At 38.7% G+C, this 17278-nt stretch overlaps 2 protein-coding genes across 24 annotated transcripts in view; one reads left to right on the top strand and one right to left on the bottom strand.

Moving 5' to 3' along the window:
- TMT1A (thiol methyltransferase 1A) overlaps positions 1-4183 on the top strand; it is a 38260-nt gene extending 34077 nt beyond the window's left edge. Inside the window, exon 5 of the mRNA XM_070621329.1 lies at positions 4029-4183. Within this exon, the coding sequence (XP_070477430.1) occupies positions 4029-4093 (65 nt within the window). The 3' untranslated portion in view covers positions 4094-4183. The remainder of the gene's footprint in view (positions 1-4028) is intronic.
- SLC11A2 (solute carrier family 11 member 2) overlaps positions 1-17278 on the bottom strand; it is a 47420-nt gene that overhangs the window by 8460 nt on the left and 21682 nt on the right. For 8 of the 23 annotated variants that reach the window (XM_070621299.1, XM_070621300.1, XM_070621305.1 and 5 more), the window contains 5 exons: positions 17119-17268; positions 16516-16589; positions 15742-15895; positions 14076-14129; positions 11459-12954 (listed from right to left, as the gene is read on the bottom strand). In XM_070621299.1, coding sequence (XP_070477400.1) covers positions 12748-12954; positions 14076-14129; positions 15742-15895; positions 16516-16589; positions 17119-17268 — 639 coding nt within the window. In that variant the 3' untranslated portion in view covers positions 11459-12747. Of the gene's footprint in view, positions 1-4111; positions 8424-11458; positions 12955-14075; positions 14130-15741; positions 15896-16515; positions 16590-17118; positions 17269-17278 lie in introns of those variants that run through there. The other 15 variants (XM_008512384.2, XM_008512402.2, XM_008512407.2 and 12 more) reach the window with 3 other exon arrangements.

The following is a 17278-nucleotide window of genomic DNA, read 5'->3' on the forward strand; positions in this document are numbered from 1 at the left end:
AGCCCTGAGCCCACCATTGTTTTCCCAAGTTCTCCAGCACACTTAGAAGTAACCAACCTTATTATATTCTTTATTTCCACTAAACGTTCCATAGCAGCAAGTGCTTGATCACCCAAAGCCTTGCTTTCTATAGACACTTGACTAAGGGTATCTGTAGGAAATAATTTTTTAAAAAGTTTTGCTACTGCACGCCATGGACTGCTAGCATCCTCTTTAGCACTGAAAATAATGGTCACCAATACCTTTAAATCTAATGAGATCAAAGAACCAATTCCAGATAACTCAGACCAGAGAACCTATCTTCACGGTTATGTTCCTCCGGAAGCTTCTGATACCAAATTCTGTATCAATCAGGGTTCACACAGAGAAGCAAAACTACTAGTAGTGATAGATAAAAAGGGATTTATTATAGACATATGATCCTAAGCAATTTTGGAAGCTGGTTAAACAGTCCATGTTAGGCTGTTGCTTGTGTTTCTAATGCTGGGACCTGAAGTTATTAGCAAGGCAGCGATTGGGAAGGAAAAATAAACTGGAATATGCAAGGATGAGCTGGAACCCACAAGGACAGATGGATATTTGAGTCAGTCTCTTACTGACTCCAACTCTGATCATAGGGTGAGCTGTAGGAGAAGCTGGCACCGTCTATCATGGAGCCAATCCACATCTGGCCTAGAAGCCAGAGAAGCTAGAGGAGGCGATCCAGAAGGAGCTGAAGGGTTTATGGGCCTGACTGCTGGCCAACAACAATGAGAGGAGCTAGCAGTAAACAGGAATATGCACAAGCTGGTATCCCAAACCAAGCCTTCCAAGTGTAAAAGGAATGTGGCAGCTGCTGCTTCAACTTTCACTTTCAAATCTAAGCAAAATGTCTCTTGTGAGCCAAGCTAACCCAGAAATATGCAGTGAAGGGAATTCTGGAAAACACAGTTACACTCAGCTAAGTTGATATAAAACAAATCCCCGATAGATTTATATGGTTGCAAGCAGAGGAATAACAAGAAGTGAGCCAGTGAAGGGTTTAAACAGGGGAGTAACATAGTCAGAATGGCAGTTTAGAAAGATCCGTTTTTTATAGAAAGATCAGAAACAGGCAATATGAAACTGTTTGTTTAGGAATACTGAACCAACAGTCACACCATAAAGACAAGGAAGAAAACTATTATCATAAAACTCAGAACAGTGGTTACCTATGGAAAAGAGAGGGGAATATGATCAGAAAGGGAAAGCTGAGAGGCTTCTAGGTTGCCTGCAATATTCTATTTCTGTCCATAATTACAGGTGTTCACTCTACAACTATTTGTTAATCTGGTCGTTTAAGTTTTATCTACTATTTTCCATGCATATTATATTTCACCATGAAAAAAACGTAAGGAGAAAAAAATGACTTGAGATGATTTGCAAAGGAGGGGAAAAAATAAAGACAAAAAAAACAATAGATGATAATTGGATCTGAATTAAGGCAGTGGCAATGGAAATAGGAGAAGATTAATTCTAGAAGTATTGAGGACTTGGCGTCTAAGTGATTGGAAAAAGTTAGGAAGGAGGAATCAAGGATGATTCCTAGATTGCTGGTTTGGGCAACCAGATGAAAGCTTTGCCTTTCACAAATATAAAGAACCTAGAAGAACAGGTTTAGTGGGAGGGTGAGTGCATACTGGACAAAACAATAATAACTAACACTTAATGAGTGCTTACTATGTGCAAACTACACATATATCATTATCTCATTTAATCTTAATAGATACCTATTCTGACACCATCTGGTGTACTGCAATATAATTCAATACTGATGCTAACCACCTGGAGCTCACATCAGATGCCACAGATTTAAGGACATGGTTCCCGTAAAGACTGCCCTTACTTAAGACATCAGCTTTTGGGGGTCCCCAGGCCACCCACACTTCTGACCAACTGGCTACAAATTCAGGGGTTCTCAAGACTCCCTCAAGTTTGACATTTCACTAGAACAACTTACAGAACTCAGGAAAGTACTATACCTACAATTATAGTTTTATTATAAAGTATACAAACCAGCACCAGCCAAATAAAGAGACACATAGGGTCTGGAGGGTCCAAAACTTAAAGCTTCTATGCCTGTGTCTACAAGTTTCTCTCTGTGGAATCAGGGCATGTCACCCCCCCCAGCTCATCAATGTGTTTACCAACCAAGAAACTCCACTGAGCTTCAGTGTCCAGAGTTTTTATTAGGGCTTCATTATGTAGGCATGATTGATTGAATTATTGGCCATGTGACTAAACTCAATCTCTGGTCCTACTCCCTTCCCTGGGGGTTTAGAACCCTCTAATCACATGGTTGGTCTTTCTGGCATGACCAGCCACATCCTGAAGCTACCTAGGAGCCCACCATGAGTCACCTTGTTAGCATAAATTCAGGTATGATCTAAGGGACTCATGAATAACAAAGTTCCAAATGCTTGGAACTTCCATTAGAAGCTCTATGCCTGGAACTCTGGTCAAAGACCAGATAAAGTCTTTATTAAACAACATTTTACTCTGTGAGGTAGGTACTGTTATTATCTCATTTTACAGAGAAGGAAACTGCAGCTTAGAAAGGAAAAGTTACTTGTTCTCAATCACCTGGGCAATCCACTCCAGAGCGTGAACTCTTAATTTTATATTATACTGACTGAGATGCCTATGGCAGATGTCTCCCAATTAGAGTACTCATACCCCAGGAGATATATTAAGGAGATCCATGGGGATGTGGGAAGCAAATATTTTTATCTTAAAAACAAAAAAGCTTTACTAATAAACAGACTGACCATACTACATTTATATTGTTTATAAAAAAATGCACATTTTGAGGACATGCTCAACATATTTGCTCATGCACAATTTAAAAGTTTGGAGACCACCTATCTATGAGATGTGAAAATGGCACATATAGTATAATGAATGTATGAGTCTGACACTCAGAAGAGAGATCTAACTTAGAAATCTGACTTAGTTTACCAGTGAAGGAACAGGTATGAATAAGGTGAGAAAAGAGTTGGGATCAGAACTCCAGAGAACACCAACATTTAAAAGGCAGACACGAGTTAAGAATTATCTGTGTCTAATAAGCACAGGGAAATGAGTCCTATAATTCTCTCTAAATCTAAGAATGTTATTTCCATAGACACCCACAATGATTCAAGTTTAAAAATTTTTTGGCTTGAATTTTATACATCTATGATATTATAGTACTATTTCATTAGAAGGTCATGCAGACATCTGCCTCACTTTGCTATCACGTTGAGAAGAGAACTAACTTATTGATCCTTTATCCTCTGTGCACTCTTTAAAGATATTAACCAGCAGTGTCAGAAAGAAAGCAGAAGGAAAATGAAGGATTGAGTTTAGACAATCTACTGTATAGCTGATGGCTTGATAATTGCTATGGACCAGGAAGTGGGGTGAATTTGTGGTTTAAATCTGTGACTCCTTAACTTGCTTTGAGTATGAACATTTGCTGACATCTCTAGAATTCAGTGAAGTGGCTCCTCTATTCCTCAGGCTATTTCCCCAGCTACTTCCCCCTTTCTGCATAGCCCTGGGACCTCATCCTTGTGGAAGATATACATCTATCTCATCTGCTGAAACTCACAGCTAATTTACCCACTAGACTGTAAATCCCTAGAAGCAGGGATTAGATCCACTCACCTTTGTTTTCCTCAGGATACTGAGCACAAGTAGACACTGAATAGATGTTTGCTAAGTTGAGGTGCCTATTATTTTTATCTTAGTATCTAGCCTAATCTTCCCACTTTCCTAACTTTTTCACCAATTTTTTAAAATTCAAACTTTAGGGTGGCATGGTAACATCATAAATTTAGATTTAGATTGATCTTAAAGGCCTCTTAGTTTTGTTTTGTTCGGTTTATTTTCTGGAGCCATTTGTATGATCCAAACCAAAAATTAGTGAGTTGGAAGGCATTTGTTTTTAAACTGTGGGCCAGTTTTGGAAGAAATTCAGTGTCTGTTTCCCATGGATACTCTGTTGATACACATCTTTTTGTTCCTAGGTGTTCTCTATTCTATGTATAAGGATTACATTAGACCTCGATTCTTCAATGTGTCCAAAAAATGAAGTTACATACAAGAGAGATAAGAAGACTTCTGAAAACCATTTATTATGAAGAATTTTCAATACGTAGCAAATTAAACTGCAGAAGTATCAGACAGAATTCTCATAGTATTGTATAGTAAGTCTCAATTGTTTAAGAAGTTGATTTCCAAATCAACAATCATAGTCAACTCAAAAATATCCTTGCTGATGTCTTTCAGAACCTAGGACATGATTTTCTAACTTTCAAAATTTTTATTTTCTAGTTAGTGGCAGAAAATAATTTATATTATGCCAAACCAATTTGAAATTTAGGAGTCAGTTATATAATGGCTACAGAAAAAATGTTCTATATCCACATTAAATGTGACACACTGCTCATCGCTTAATTCTCCCCAAATAGGGCAAGGTAATTAAGGCTTTATAAACTCCCTTTTTGAATGACCAAGAATTACATCAGAGGAGAATGGTCATGTTATTATTTAAATTTGTTTCACCACTGTGTACCTACCTTACTCTTATATAGAAACTTGACTATTTTACCACAAACATAAATGTCTAAGATTTAAATATCTACATATTTTTATACTTCTTGGAAGTATTTCTTGGAGTACAAAGGTAAATTGCTAAAAAATCCCTTTTCCCCCAGATGGCAGTATTGTGGGGGTGAAAAGATTTAGTCCCAATGTGCTACTGCTAATCTGGTATGACACTGCAGAAGACACAAGAAACCAAAATAGACATGAAATGTTAAGTATACCTGTGACCTCAAACTCCCCTGTAACTGCCCTAGCATTCTAAAAAATTAACTAGACTTTGTTGAAGTTATAACAGTCATAACTGAGATTTACTCCCTAAGACTCAAAGCCTGGGAAAGAAAACTAAAAAAAAAAGTATTCGCTGAAATAAAATAAAGAATGCACTGTAAGACGATCTGTGGTGGTGGTTTCCTTTTCCTTGATGTTTCCTGTAGTGGAGGGTTACTCTGACAGGAAGACGAAATCCAGTGTTTGGGGAAGGGAAAATTGTAGGAATATCTGAAAATACATCTGCATTAGAGATATTAATCCCCTGTTGTATGTATACACTCGTCTCCTTTGGCACAGGTAATTATTTTAAAAGTTGTCATTTGTACCTATCATGAAGCTCTTCTAGTGGCAACAACAGGTACACATATTTTGGTCAACACTGTCCTCTTTGGAAAATAGGCATCGGAAGAGTCCAACTACTTTATTCCACTAGAGTAAATATTCCAGCAGCTGGATCTAATATGTTCCATGAAGGTCAGGAAAATTGAGGAGAGCTGGCATAGAAATGTCATTCTTCACGTTGATTACACAACGAAAAGATATTTCTAATTAGGCTACTGGAATGATTCCACTCTCTCAATATATACTCAGCATTAAAAATAGAGGAACCGAAGTATTTAATTAGGAATGGGCTTTTCTCACAAAACCCAATAGGTTCCAGAATTTTCTAACCTTACTCTGAGAGAGCTAAAGTAATACACTTAATGCTTATAAAAAGCAATGCAAAGTATTTATATATTAAAAGTAGCTATGCATGAGAACTCAAAAATTGTGTTTAAATTAAAATGTAAAATCATACATGGAGAAAAGTTAGAAGTATGCAGGATGCTCATTTACCCATATTAGCTTGGGTGAAGAGGGAGGGTCACGTTGCAGGAAGATCCTTTAAATAGATAATATACAGTACCTGAATTTGCACAGTACTTCTGGGGCAAAGCTTTGGTGGCTTAGTATCATAATGTTTAAAATTGAGAAGGCTGTTTTCATTGGCTACTGTAACCCCTGATACCTCAATTACCAATTAAACTATTTCACATGCCCGGAGATGCCCTGACTCCCTTTTATATTAGGCCTACACACAGTTATGTAGCAGCTGCTGCTCAGCAACAATTATTTAATTGCACTTTTGTGACATTCTGGGTCTACATTGTCAGAGCATCCTTTTACAAATTGACTCCACACTGTTAAACCCCAGGAACTGAGTGAGTGTATGCCTCTAGGTTAATCTTAAGAGTGAATATATTAATATCTATATTAGCACATAATATAGAAATCCAGATTTGTAAATCATAAATTAGAAAATGATTAAATGTTCACTAAACTTAGCAAAAAAAATTTACCCAAGACTCAGTCTTTAGACATCAATCTCCTCTACTGGTTTTAGCATGATTCACTTTGCTTTATTATCAAATTTTCTGATTACAGGAGTTGTATAACCTGAGAGGTATACTTATATATAAATCTTTGTAAACTCTAGTCTGTTCCTAGTAACATACAGTTGAAGAAGGGAGAAGAGCTACAGAAATCCCCAAGGTACTTAATCTCTGTATAACCATCTACCTCACCTTTTTATGAGTTGCAAAACAGGATATTTTTTGCCTTTTTTTTCTTTCCCCAAACATTTTCTGGTAATGAAACTACTGAGAAATTAAATTGCCCAGGGAAGGAGGAAAATCCAACAAATTGATTCATCTAGAGTTGCTGTCTGTGTATAAAAAAATCAAAACACTGAAACTCATTCTAAAAGGCTCTTTTTCAAGTGACAGCCGATAAGTGATGTTAATTCAGTTTCATTTTAAGATCAGAAGGACTTGTAACCTGGGTTGCTGCGAGGCTGCTGCTCTTATCAGAAGTTTCAAAGGCCCCTGAAGTAGAAATGAGAGAATTTTAAAGTATCATCTTAGAACAATCCCTGCCACTTAGAGGGCCAAGTCATTAAAAATGAAAATAAGCAATGTCTGTTTTTTTTTTTTTTTAAGTCTTATTGAAAGGTACTAAGTTTTAAAATAAGGCAGAGGTCAGATATTTAACTTTTATGCTGAAAGAGGAAAATGATGCTCAAAGTTATACAAAGGCTACAGGGTTTGCAAACTCACTGCCTTTGGGAATGGAAGGAAATGAGTGAAGTGGGGTGTATGCCACCCTGGAGTATATTCTATTACAAATGGATAGCTGCCATTCAATTCCAGTCAACTGCACTTTTATGCAGGAATGTGAGTCCAGTGTTGAAAATCTTCTGACTTTTTGATCAGATAATTATGCAAAAACTTTCCATTTTTAAATATTGTTTTTTATTATAAAAATTTTAAAGAAAAAAATCCTGGCTACACAGAGGGGTCAAAAAAAAAAATCTATAACCCATATGTAGGCAGGAAGTTTGTGACATATGGACTAATCTTCCAAGTCACAGTCTGGTTCTAATCTCATGCTACTTGGCATAAGTATCTTAAAATAAAATGCTTAGCATTCCCTCTAAGTCAACATTAGAAATATTAGCCACTCCTGGAAACAGACTTTGGACCTAGAAATGGTGTTTGGGGTGTTAATGGGAAAAGTGAGAAGAAAAGACATGATAGGACTATACGAACATTAGGAAGAAAACTAATACCTCTATTATCTTCTGTTGGGACTTACAAAGTTAAATGCTGGAAGTTTCTTCTTTTTATACCTAAAATTTGAATGCTAGAAGGGGCTGAGTTACAATGCAGCATGGAAAACTGATCATTGGCTAAAGTATATTTTCTGGATCTTGTTACTAGGTATTATTAAGCTCTTTGGAAAATGCCATCATATCTCTGAAAAATTCAAGAAAAGCAACAACAAAGAGAATAATTACAAAGCACACCGGTAACCAAGATTAAATATAATTGCCGAATAGAAGAAATGTTTTCTTTAGAAAGATCTGCTAGTATCAGTAGTTACTAAGAGTCTGGTCATTCAAAATCGAAGTGAAATTTAACTGGCCATAATCAACCATCACTTTAAAAGGTAAGTCAGTTTGACCAGTTCATTCTGAAAAAGAGCACGACTCCCTTTCTTTTCTCACTTGTGATCTAGACAAAACTAATATCTGATTTATCTAAAATGTTTTTTAAAAATACAAAAGATCTATCAAATTTATATAACCTTAAAACTCTACCCAAACTGATATGTTCAGGTTTATATAAATATATATACATATATATTTTATAAATTCCAGAAGTCAAGACACAAGCCCATGGGGGTGTGTGGCCATCACAGGCCAAACATTTAACTCTGGCTGTTGTAGGACTGTTGTGAGGTGGGTGGGTCTCTGACCTACACTTAGAGCTGTCAGCTTTTAAGACTCTTCCCATGAGGAAATCTTGGCTTTTGTTCAAAACATTTGAACAAAACTCACCTCTGAACAAACAGAGATATGTTAACAGGACACTTGGCACAAAAGGACTAAGACAAAGTGGTTCTTATACAGTCTCTCAGGCTGTCACTCATCTAGACACAAGTGAGTCAGCATCCACGGTGTTCAGAAGGTAGAGTTCAGGCTGAGCTGTCAATCCCAGATGGTACTATGGACAAAAAGATGGAAAAGGGTTAGACTGATTTGCAAGTATTTGAATATTAAAATTGGCACTTAAGTACCTACAATCAGCATATCAATCTAGGCCTTTTTTCAGTACCACTATATTGATTTTTATTTCAGAAAAGAAATGGCTTACAGATACATGAAGGATTTATGGTACATAAAATAGCTAGGAGCTGAAATAGTTAAGGATTGAGATAGTGCCAAATACCCTCAGCAAAATTTGCACTTTGACTATTCTCATGTCACTCCACCTCAGATGGGTGCTCCTGATAAGGCTATTAAGAGCAAACACACGGAGTGCCTTTGTATTTTAGTACTGTGTGAGTTAGAAATCAAATTTCAAATGGTCTAAATCCTGAACCCTATTATCTGGGCCCCATTCTTTTGTTTTTTTTTTAAAGATTTTATTTTTCCTTTTTCTCCCCAAAGACTCCCGGTACACAGTTGCATATTTTTAGTTGTGGGTCCTTCTAGTTGTGGCATGTGGGATGCTGCCTCAACACGGCCTGATGAGCGGTGCCATGTCCCTGCCCAGGATTCAAATGGGTGAAACCCTGGGCCACTGAAGTGGAGCACGTGAACTTAACTGCTCAGCCACGGGGCCAACACCCCCCATTATTCTTTAGCACTGAGAGAGAAAAGCCTTTCATTAGGGAAAAAAATACACCATAAAATGGCATGTGCTAAGAGAGAGGGAAATGACCTTTGGGTCCCAAATGTTTGTCAGGCTAAATCAGAATCACTTCAGCTACTTTAAAAACACACTGCCAGACCCCAGTCCTGGAAACCGGAATCCAGATGCTTTGTGTTGGGATTTGTGAAGTTGCATTTTACTCTTCTTCTCTCCTCTGCATACATTGTGGGACAATCATTGAGTCTCATTTTAGCCCTACTGTTACTACTTAGGACTTTAGGAATGTTACTGCCCCCTGGCACCAACAGCCTGTGAGTTAATGCAGAATGCGGACTATAAATTCATTGGAAGAAAATATTCCTATTACAGTATAGTGGAAAAAGCACTGGAATTGGGTTCAGGCTCTAACTATGCCACTTCCTTTGAACTTGAGCAAATCATGGATCCTTCTGGAGCCTTATCCTACTCATTTATAGAATGGGAATAAATTTGAAAATGCTAAGAACATCAATATGCTATCTGATGTTAGTCTTCAAGTGAGTATAGTGGGTTGTTTTTAACACATTACAAATTGTCTGGGATTGTAATGACTGTGTGAAGCTAAGACAAATGGAGCCCAAGATAAAACTAGTCTCAACTAGTGGCCTAGGGAATTACTGAGTCACACTGGCCTTGGAGCAGAGAAACAGCTTTTCAGACCTCAGCTTGCTTAATTCACTTTGGGTCTTACATCTTACGTTTTAGTAACCAAGAGTAATTGTCAAATACACGGACAATCCATTGCAGCCTTTTCTCAGCTGAGCTGAGGTGGTGGGCTTCCTCATTGCGTAGTAAACAAAGGTTGCAGTATTATTTTAGTCCCATGATCCCCAGAGGTTATCACTTAGAGGACTTGGTGGACAGAACTCCATCACTGGAGAAATTTGTCATATTGCTCTGAGACATTGAGAAATGGGGTTAAATGGCTCAGGAATAGGCTAAAATACTTTCAGGAGCAGAGAGGTAATGCAAATGAGCAAGCTTACTATAAGTTCTTAGTTACTGCTGGGGTAGAATCAGAGGGCCCTGCCCATTTTCTATGCCTGCCAAGAAGCATTCAAAGTTACTTTTTAAAATTTAGCAGAGGCCAAACAAAATTAGTCTGCCAGTTGGCAGTTTCTAAGCTAAAACATATTCTAGCACTAATCAGAGTATCAAGCAAATGCTTCAATGTGTTGATGTTGCTGTGCTGCACACCAAAGCTTGATGTCTTAGCCTCACATGAAGGGTGTACTATATATTATATAGGATGGTTTGGGAATGATAACATGGGCTCCGGAGTTAAGCTATTCAAGTTCAAATGCCAACTGCCCATTTATTACTGATGTGATTTGGGGAAGTTACTTTACTTTTTGGCCTTTGAGTTGCTTTATCTATATAGAGGCTGATCTTCTTGTTATAAGAACTAAATGAGGTCATATGAGTGCTCACACCAGGACTAGCTTATAGTAATAAATGTTAGCCACTTTTAATGTTCATAAGCTAAGGTGCCAAGAGAAGCTGGCGCATTTAGAATCATTGTTCCTATCCAATGAAGGAGCAGAAAGCATTCCAGAGGGCAGAGCTAAAGGAAATGTCTCAAAATCGGGACCTTCACATTGTTATGCATCCTATCTTAGTTCTGAAATCAAACCCAAATTAAGAACGGAGAGCTAAATGACGAGGGACAACATGGAGAACAGAATTCCCAGATCACTTCTCCAGTGTCACTTACAATATTAGGCTCCTGTGAGACAGAGAGGGAAAGCTTGCAACAGAGAAAGGGAACAGGAAGTTCTAGTGACTCTTAGGACAAATGAAGTGCTGACTTTGCTGTCGAGTCTGGCGACAGGGCTGGGAGTTTACTGGGCCTGAGCTTTGTTTTTGTTAAATGGTGCCAATATTTCCCTTTATATCACATCTGCCAAAATGCTCATTCATTTCTAAGCTAAACAATTTGGTTTCTCTTTTCAAATACTCATACTTTTTATTGGTAGCACATACAGAATATACAACCTTACTTCACTGGTGAAAACAAGACGACAGATATAAAAATGTTCGGCTTAGAGCAGAGAAGGGCAGAGTAACAATGTTTTTCAACTTTAACTATGGTAATGATGTGACCTTGAGCAATAGCAAAACTATCTGACTAAGTGGGTAAACAGAAATTAGTGTCTGGGGTCTGCAATCAAGTCTTCTGGGGACTAAAAATATTTATTCCTCTATCCCTTCTAAAGAGAAAATCACTAACAGTGTGGGCTTAATATGTCATTCCAGGTGGTAACTGATGTTTTGGTATTTCAAAGTTTTTGAGACTCCATTAATAAAGTATTCTCAAAGTTAAAAAAAATACCCAGGAAACCAAGTTGGAAAAAGAAAAGTTTTTTTAATTACAAACCAAGTTTACACACTGTTAAGTGGTCACTAAAAGCTCAGTGGTAAGCACACCTAACGCCACTAGCAGGACCTCACAGGAGCCGGGCTGCAGATCTTCCCCATCACTTTTTGTTTTGTTTTGTTTTGTTTTTTAAACTTTTTTTTTCTACTTTTTCTCCCCAAATCCCCACAGTACATAGTTGTATATTTTAGTTGTGGGTCCTTTTTTCCTAGTTGTGGCATGTGGGATGCCGCCTCAGCATGACCTGAGGAGTGGTGCCATGTCCGTGCCCAGGGTCCGAACTGGTAAAACCCTAGGTCACCGAAGTGCAGTGCGCGAACTTAACCACTCAGCCACGGGGCCGGCACCCCCATCACTGTTAACTCCAGTATACTGTAGCAGCAGCACAATTATTTCATGTCACATTTATGGAGAACATTTATGGGATCAATTTACATACAGTACAATTGTATATCCTTAAACATTCTACACAAACACACTGCACATGCTGGCATTAGAAGCCAAGTTCTAAACATTGTTTATAGCACCCAGAGTACTCGTACTTGTTAAGGTACATTTTCTAAGAGGATCAAACGGAATACGGTGTGGGAGTGTAAAATACGACACACATAGTATTATAAAATGCCATTTAACTGGGAAGAAATTTTCCATCCCTGAAAATCATAAATATAACTTTTAAAAGAAAACAAGCAGCTTTTATCTGGGCTTCTAAATATTTGTGAGTCTGAGACTGACTGGACTCACCCAGACTCAAGGCAAAGGTAAATGTTACTGTGCTGTCTTTACAAAGAATCTTTTTTGTCAATTTGACTTTCACCTACTACAGCCAGACAAGAGCTTAAGATGTCAGTCCCTGATGTCTCCACAGAGTGCCCTTATGACCAGTTTGAGAAGTGATGGTAGGGGAGAGGGGCGGATATGAGGAGGAACAGTTAGGGAAATTTGTCTTTCATGATCCTGTGCTATATTACTTAAGGGCTAAGATAAAGGTATGGTCAGTGAAACACAGTAGTTTACCCTTAATGCCTTGTAAAAGACAATCCATCCAGTCTGTGCTTTTGACTGTGTGCAAAATATCATCAGTAATGCCTTTAGGGGCTCAGATGAACGGAGAACATCAATCAACCAGGACTCCAGGAGGAAAGCTCCAAAACTGAGAAGTCCTTCAAGGCCATTCCCATTACTGTCCTCATCAAGTCAATGGCTACAACAGACTTGATTATCTCCACCAGACAAATGTGATTTGATTTGAGACAATCACATAGTCTCAGGCTCCACATGTAAAAATGTCAGAAGTGGCTGAAGAGAAGCAGCTTCATGCTGAAGGGACCCATTTCCTCTGACTCCAGAGCTCCACCGTCTGGTCTCAAAGTTTTTCCCTCTGAGGGAATGGTTGAAGAGAGGTAGCCCAGTGCAACCTTGCTGAGAGAGAACTTTGCAACCATAGTGACACCTGTTGACTTGCTGAGAGAGAGGGAGAGAGCTTTGCAACGGTTAGGTCCACAGCTCCTGAGACTGTCGTGCAAGTTGTCTTGGACATGCATCAGAAAACCATGACGATTCTGGCAGGAGGTGGCTTTCAGGAGTAAAACAGATGGCTGCTCTTCTCCTTTCAAGTCTTTTTGCCTCACCCCAAAGTCTGATGAGAACGTCAGTTCATAAACATTCCCATCTTTTTTATTACTATCCTCCTGGAGGAGGCAGTGAAGATTTTACAACTCTATATGCTCGAGAGTAAATATCATCCGGAAAGGTCTGTTTTAACATGATTAAAACAGGGACTCCTGGGAAAATCCTGATAAACTTTCAATCTCTGAGGAAAATCTTCAAAGTAATTTTCAAAGGTAATTAGTAACCACCTTCTACAGGTGAGTTTTGCTATTTGTCCATTTATTTATGCTTTCTCATCCTTCATAACTTCCACTCAGAAATCTGAAGTGGAAATTACTTGAAAGAATCCTGAATCTGATAGAGGTAAATGTCTCATACTTTTATATTTAATATGGACAAAACCACTCTAGTGGAGATTTTATTTTTTATAATTAAAATAATTGAAAGAGTATGCATAAGGAAAGTATTTCCCAGCCTTTTAGAATCCATTATCTTTTGATAAACAAAACTTGCATACCCATTTGGTAATTTGTATCATGAAAAACTTACTGCATTTTCCAAGTACGTTTTTTTAACACATAGCCTGGTTAAGAATCACGCATAGAGGATTCTCTCTCAAAAGGATAAAACAAGTTGGCCCTTGGGCAGCTCTTAAGAGTTTAGTGTTGGAACGATAGCAGCAAATGTCAGTTTTTCAAAGATCCTACCTAATCCAGTTCCCAGGTTAGGACGTCAGGAAGAAAAAAAAAATCCCATCTTTCAAACATACATGAAACAAAGTCTTCCCCAGCAAATAGTTGAGTCCTAAATGCAGTTTGTGCAACAGCACATACTTTTGGCTATGTTCACACAGTAAACCATAGAAACACACTGGCTCTGATGGCTACCTGCGGAAGACAGACAGACTGATCCAGTGTTTACTTAGTATAGCCACTGGTGGCTTCTTCAGTCAGCAGGACTTTAGAGATGCTTACCGTGTGCCCACAGTCCAGGAAGGACATGCCCAGTGCAATCATACATTGCCAACTCTGGAAGATAAAATACGGTCATCATTTACCAGCCTCTCTGAAGAGCCCTCTTTCCCACCATGACTGCTCACACTGCACCGCTCAGATGCAAACCTGCTCTCTTCCGTGAACATCTGGCTTTGCCTGTCTTCTACCACCAAGGCTGCCCAAATCATTCTGTCAACCCCACACTCCCTTCAAAACATCCTGGAATCTGCCTTCCTCAACAAAATTTTTCTATACTATTTTCAATACTGAGTTCCCTCTGTTCATACTGCTTTGTGTTTGTGGTTTGTTTGTTTTCTCTGACTGGGAGTTCCCTGAAGACCACTTTTCTTCAGTCCTACCCCATTCCTCACGATGGGGGAATGAATGACAGACTAACAACTGGAACAGTTCTTGAGCTGCTCTATGACGTACATGTTTTGGAGCTAAACAGAATCTAGAATCAGCCCTCAGCCTTCAAAATGGGTCTTCAACAATCTCAACGGTCTCAGGCTGACTGAGGACAACTTAGGACCCTCATAACCAATTTGCATGAAGGAAGGATTCCCTTAACTTCTACAGCAAATTATAAAAACAATTCCTGTCAAGGACATATTCAGTTACTTGGGTTTCCTTGGAGTAAGGCCCTAGATTACAGGGTCAGCATAATCTTAGTGTGCCCAAGATTTACCAGGGAAGAAAAGAGAAGGGCTATATCAATCCAGGACATAACTTTTCAATATTCACTAAAGTATTTTTTCAATCAAGTACCTAAGCTGTGGCAAACATTAGCAGGGGGACTAGGTAAGTGATATAAAAATCCACAGCAGGTGTCCAGCCTCCATCCTTAACCATTCTCTGCAGCAGATACTGTATACATTCTGCTGTCCCTAATCCTCAACCCTTGTGTTTTTCAGAGAAACCTGTGCAGAACAGGGAGGTGGATTTGTTGTTGTTGTCGCTGTAGCTGTTTTTCATTAATATAAGTAACATTACAGAAGTTTTGGAAAATAGAGAAAATAACATATCCATAATCCTAGCATCCTAAGACAAATACTATTACCATTTTACATAACTTACTTGACTTTTGAAAAAGATTTTTATCATCTGGGTATACATAATCCTACATTCCTTTTAGATGTGGCTATGGTTTTATAACCATCATTTTTAAATAATTCTAAAATAATTCAGTGAGAGAATATTGCTATTTACTTATTTCCTTATTGTCCAGCTATTAAGTGACAGAGCTGAGCAGGGAGGGCTGTGAATCCACCTGTGACCCATCCCAAAGCTCTGAAATCACACTGCACAGCCCCTTCTCCAACCCCAGCTTGTACACTCTCTACTTTCTATACTGCCGCTCTTCTTTTAGTTCCTCAAACATACTACACTCTCTCGTTAGGAACTGGTAAGAATAGAAACCAGACAGAAGTGACAGAAATAGAAAAATGATAGCTCTTAGGAACCAAAGTAAATTTTATGATTAAAAATACTGTTTAACCATTCCTGATTTAACAATTTCACATAAATTGTCTCAATAACCCAGAGATAGATTGCTACCTGCAGTCTTCTCATTTCCAAGCGTCAGTCAGCCCCACCTCTACCATCCCTGAAACCTATGCCCCTGCCCCCTCCCGACTGGACTTACCAAGTAAAACACAAAGCTCAGATAAGCCACACTGATAACAGCCGCCACCACATACAATGCCACATGGCCTAGTTCCTGGACATAAACCACGACAAAGTACATGTTGATGGAACAGACAATAAGGACCAAGATCCCGCCTGCAATCCTCCAGCCTCTGTAAAAGAAACAGCACAGTGACTGGTAGAATAGTCTAACCTGTCCACACACAGAAAAGGACACTGTGTCTTGTCAGGTAGACAGGACAGGAGTAGGCAACATTTCGAAAGGAACCGAAAAATGGTTCTTAATATGTCTCAGATTAGGTTAAATGAGCCAAAGTTAAACACTGATAGGGAGAAAGAGGAAAAAATAAACTACCAAATAATCCCTATTATTTAAGTTCCTAGAAATGCAACAAGTCATGAGAATCCCTAGAGATGCAACAAATCATTTCAAATACCCAATATCCTTTAAAGATGTATATAAAAGGTAGCTTATGCCTTTCTCATTGAGATCATTTAACATGAAATTAAGGCGCTTTAAACTTCATGGGCTGGAGTTTGAAGAGTTAAAGCCCTAAAAGCTGAACTTTTCCCCCTAGAAATGAAAAATGTGCTTGCCCTCGTTTACTATATTCACAGTCTCCATCTTCTAAGCCAAAGATTGAGAGGGCAGCTCTAGCAGTCATCTCTCAAAGCATATAGTTCCCCTATATGACTCATTTTCTGACTGGACTGTTTGATAAAGAGACCTTTCCCCCACATATCTTTGGGGAACTGAGAGGAGTATACTCACATTCCATTAGCAAAGTCATTCATTACTGGCCGCAAGCTTGTAAGCGTGAGAATGGGTATGAGAGCAAAGGGAAGCTGGAAAAGAAAGAATTAAGATCAGATGGGACTACTGGGGTCCTTGTACCACCCCAGAGAACAGCGCTGTTAGCAAAAGGGAAACAAAGACCCTGTCTCCTCTACCCCATGAGAAATTATTCCCATCATCCCAACATGCTCGAGCATTATGCTAAAATCAGTAAAGTTGTCATGAACCAGCATCAATTAGGATCGCAAGGATCTTTACAAATATTTGTATCTGCCTTGTCTTCTTAATCTCCATAGGACCTAGTAGTTATTTAATGTTTGGTTGGATTAATGAACAATAATTCTGTGTTCTACATGTAATTATAGCTTATAGTTCCCATTCGAAAGGCTTTAACAAATCATGCCATTTCTAAAAGTCTTTTAATGACAGGGATTTCATATACATTTACTGCAAACCAAGACCACGCCTCTTTCTTCCTCTGAATTTTCCCCAGCAGCCAGCACTAGGCTTGGGACCTAAGAGCAATACATTATACTGCCTGACTAAATGGGATGTGAGTTTCCCCAGCTCCTTCCTCACCTGTAAGCTCTGCAGAACATTCAGGAAGTCATTCATCCCTGTTAGATGCTCTACATCTTGGAAGATGGCAACAAGCAGAGTAGGGATGATGGCAATAGAGCGGGTCAGAATCACTCGGGCAAAACGTGACCATTTTAGGTTCAGGAATCCCTGGAAAAAA

Source organism: Equus przewalskii, chromosome 5 (assembly GCF_037783145.1).
Source record: "Equus przewalskii isolate Varuska chromosome 5, EquPr2, whole genome shotgun sequence".
NCBI classification, from domain to species: Eukaryota; Metazoa; Chordata; class Mammalia; order Perissodactyla; family Equidae; genus Equus; species Equus przewalskii.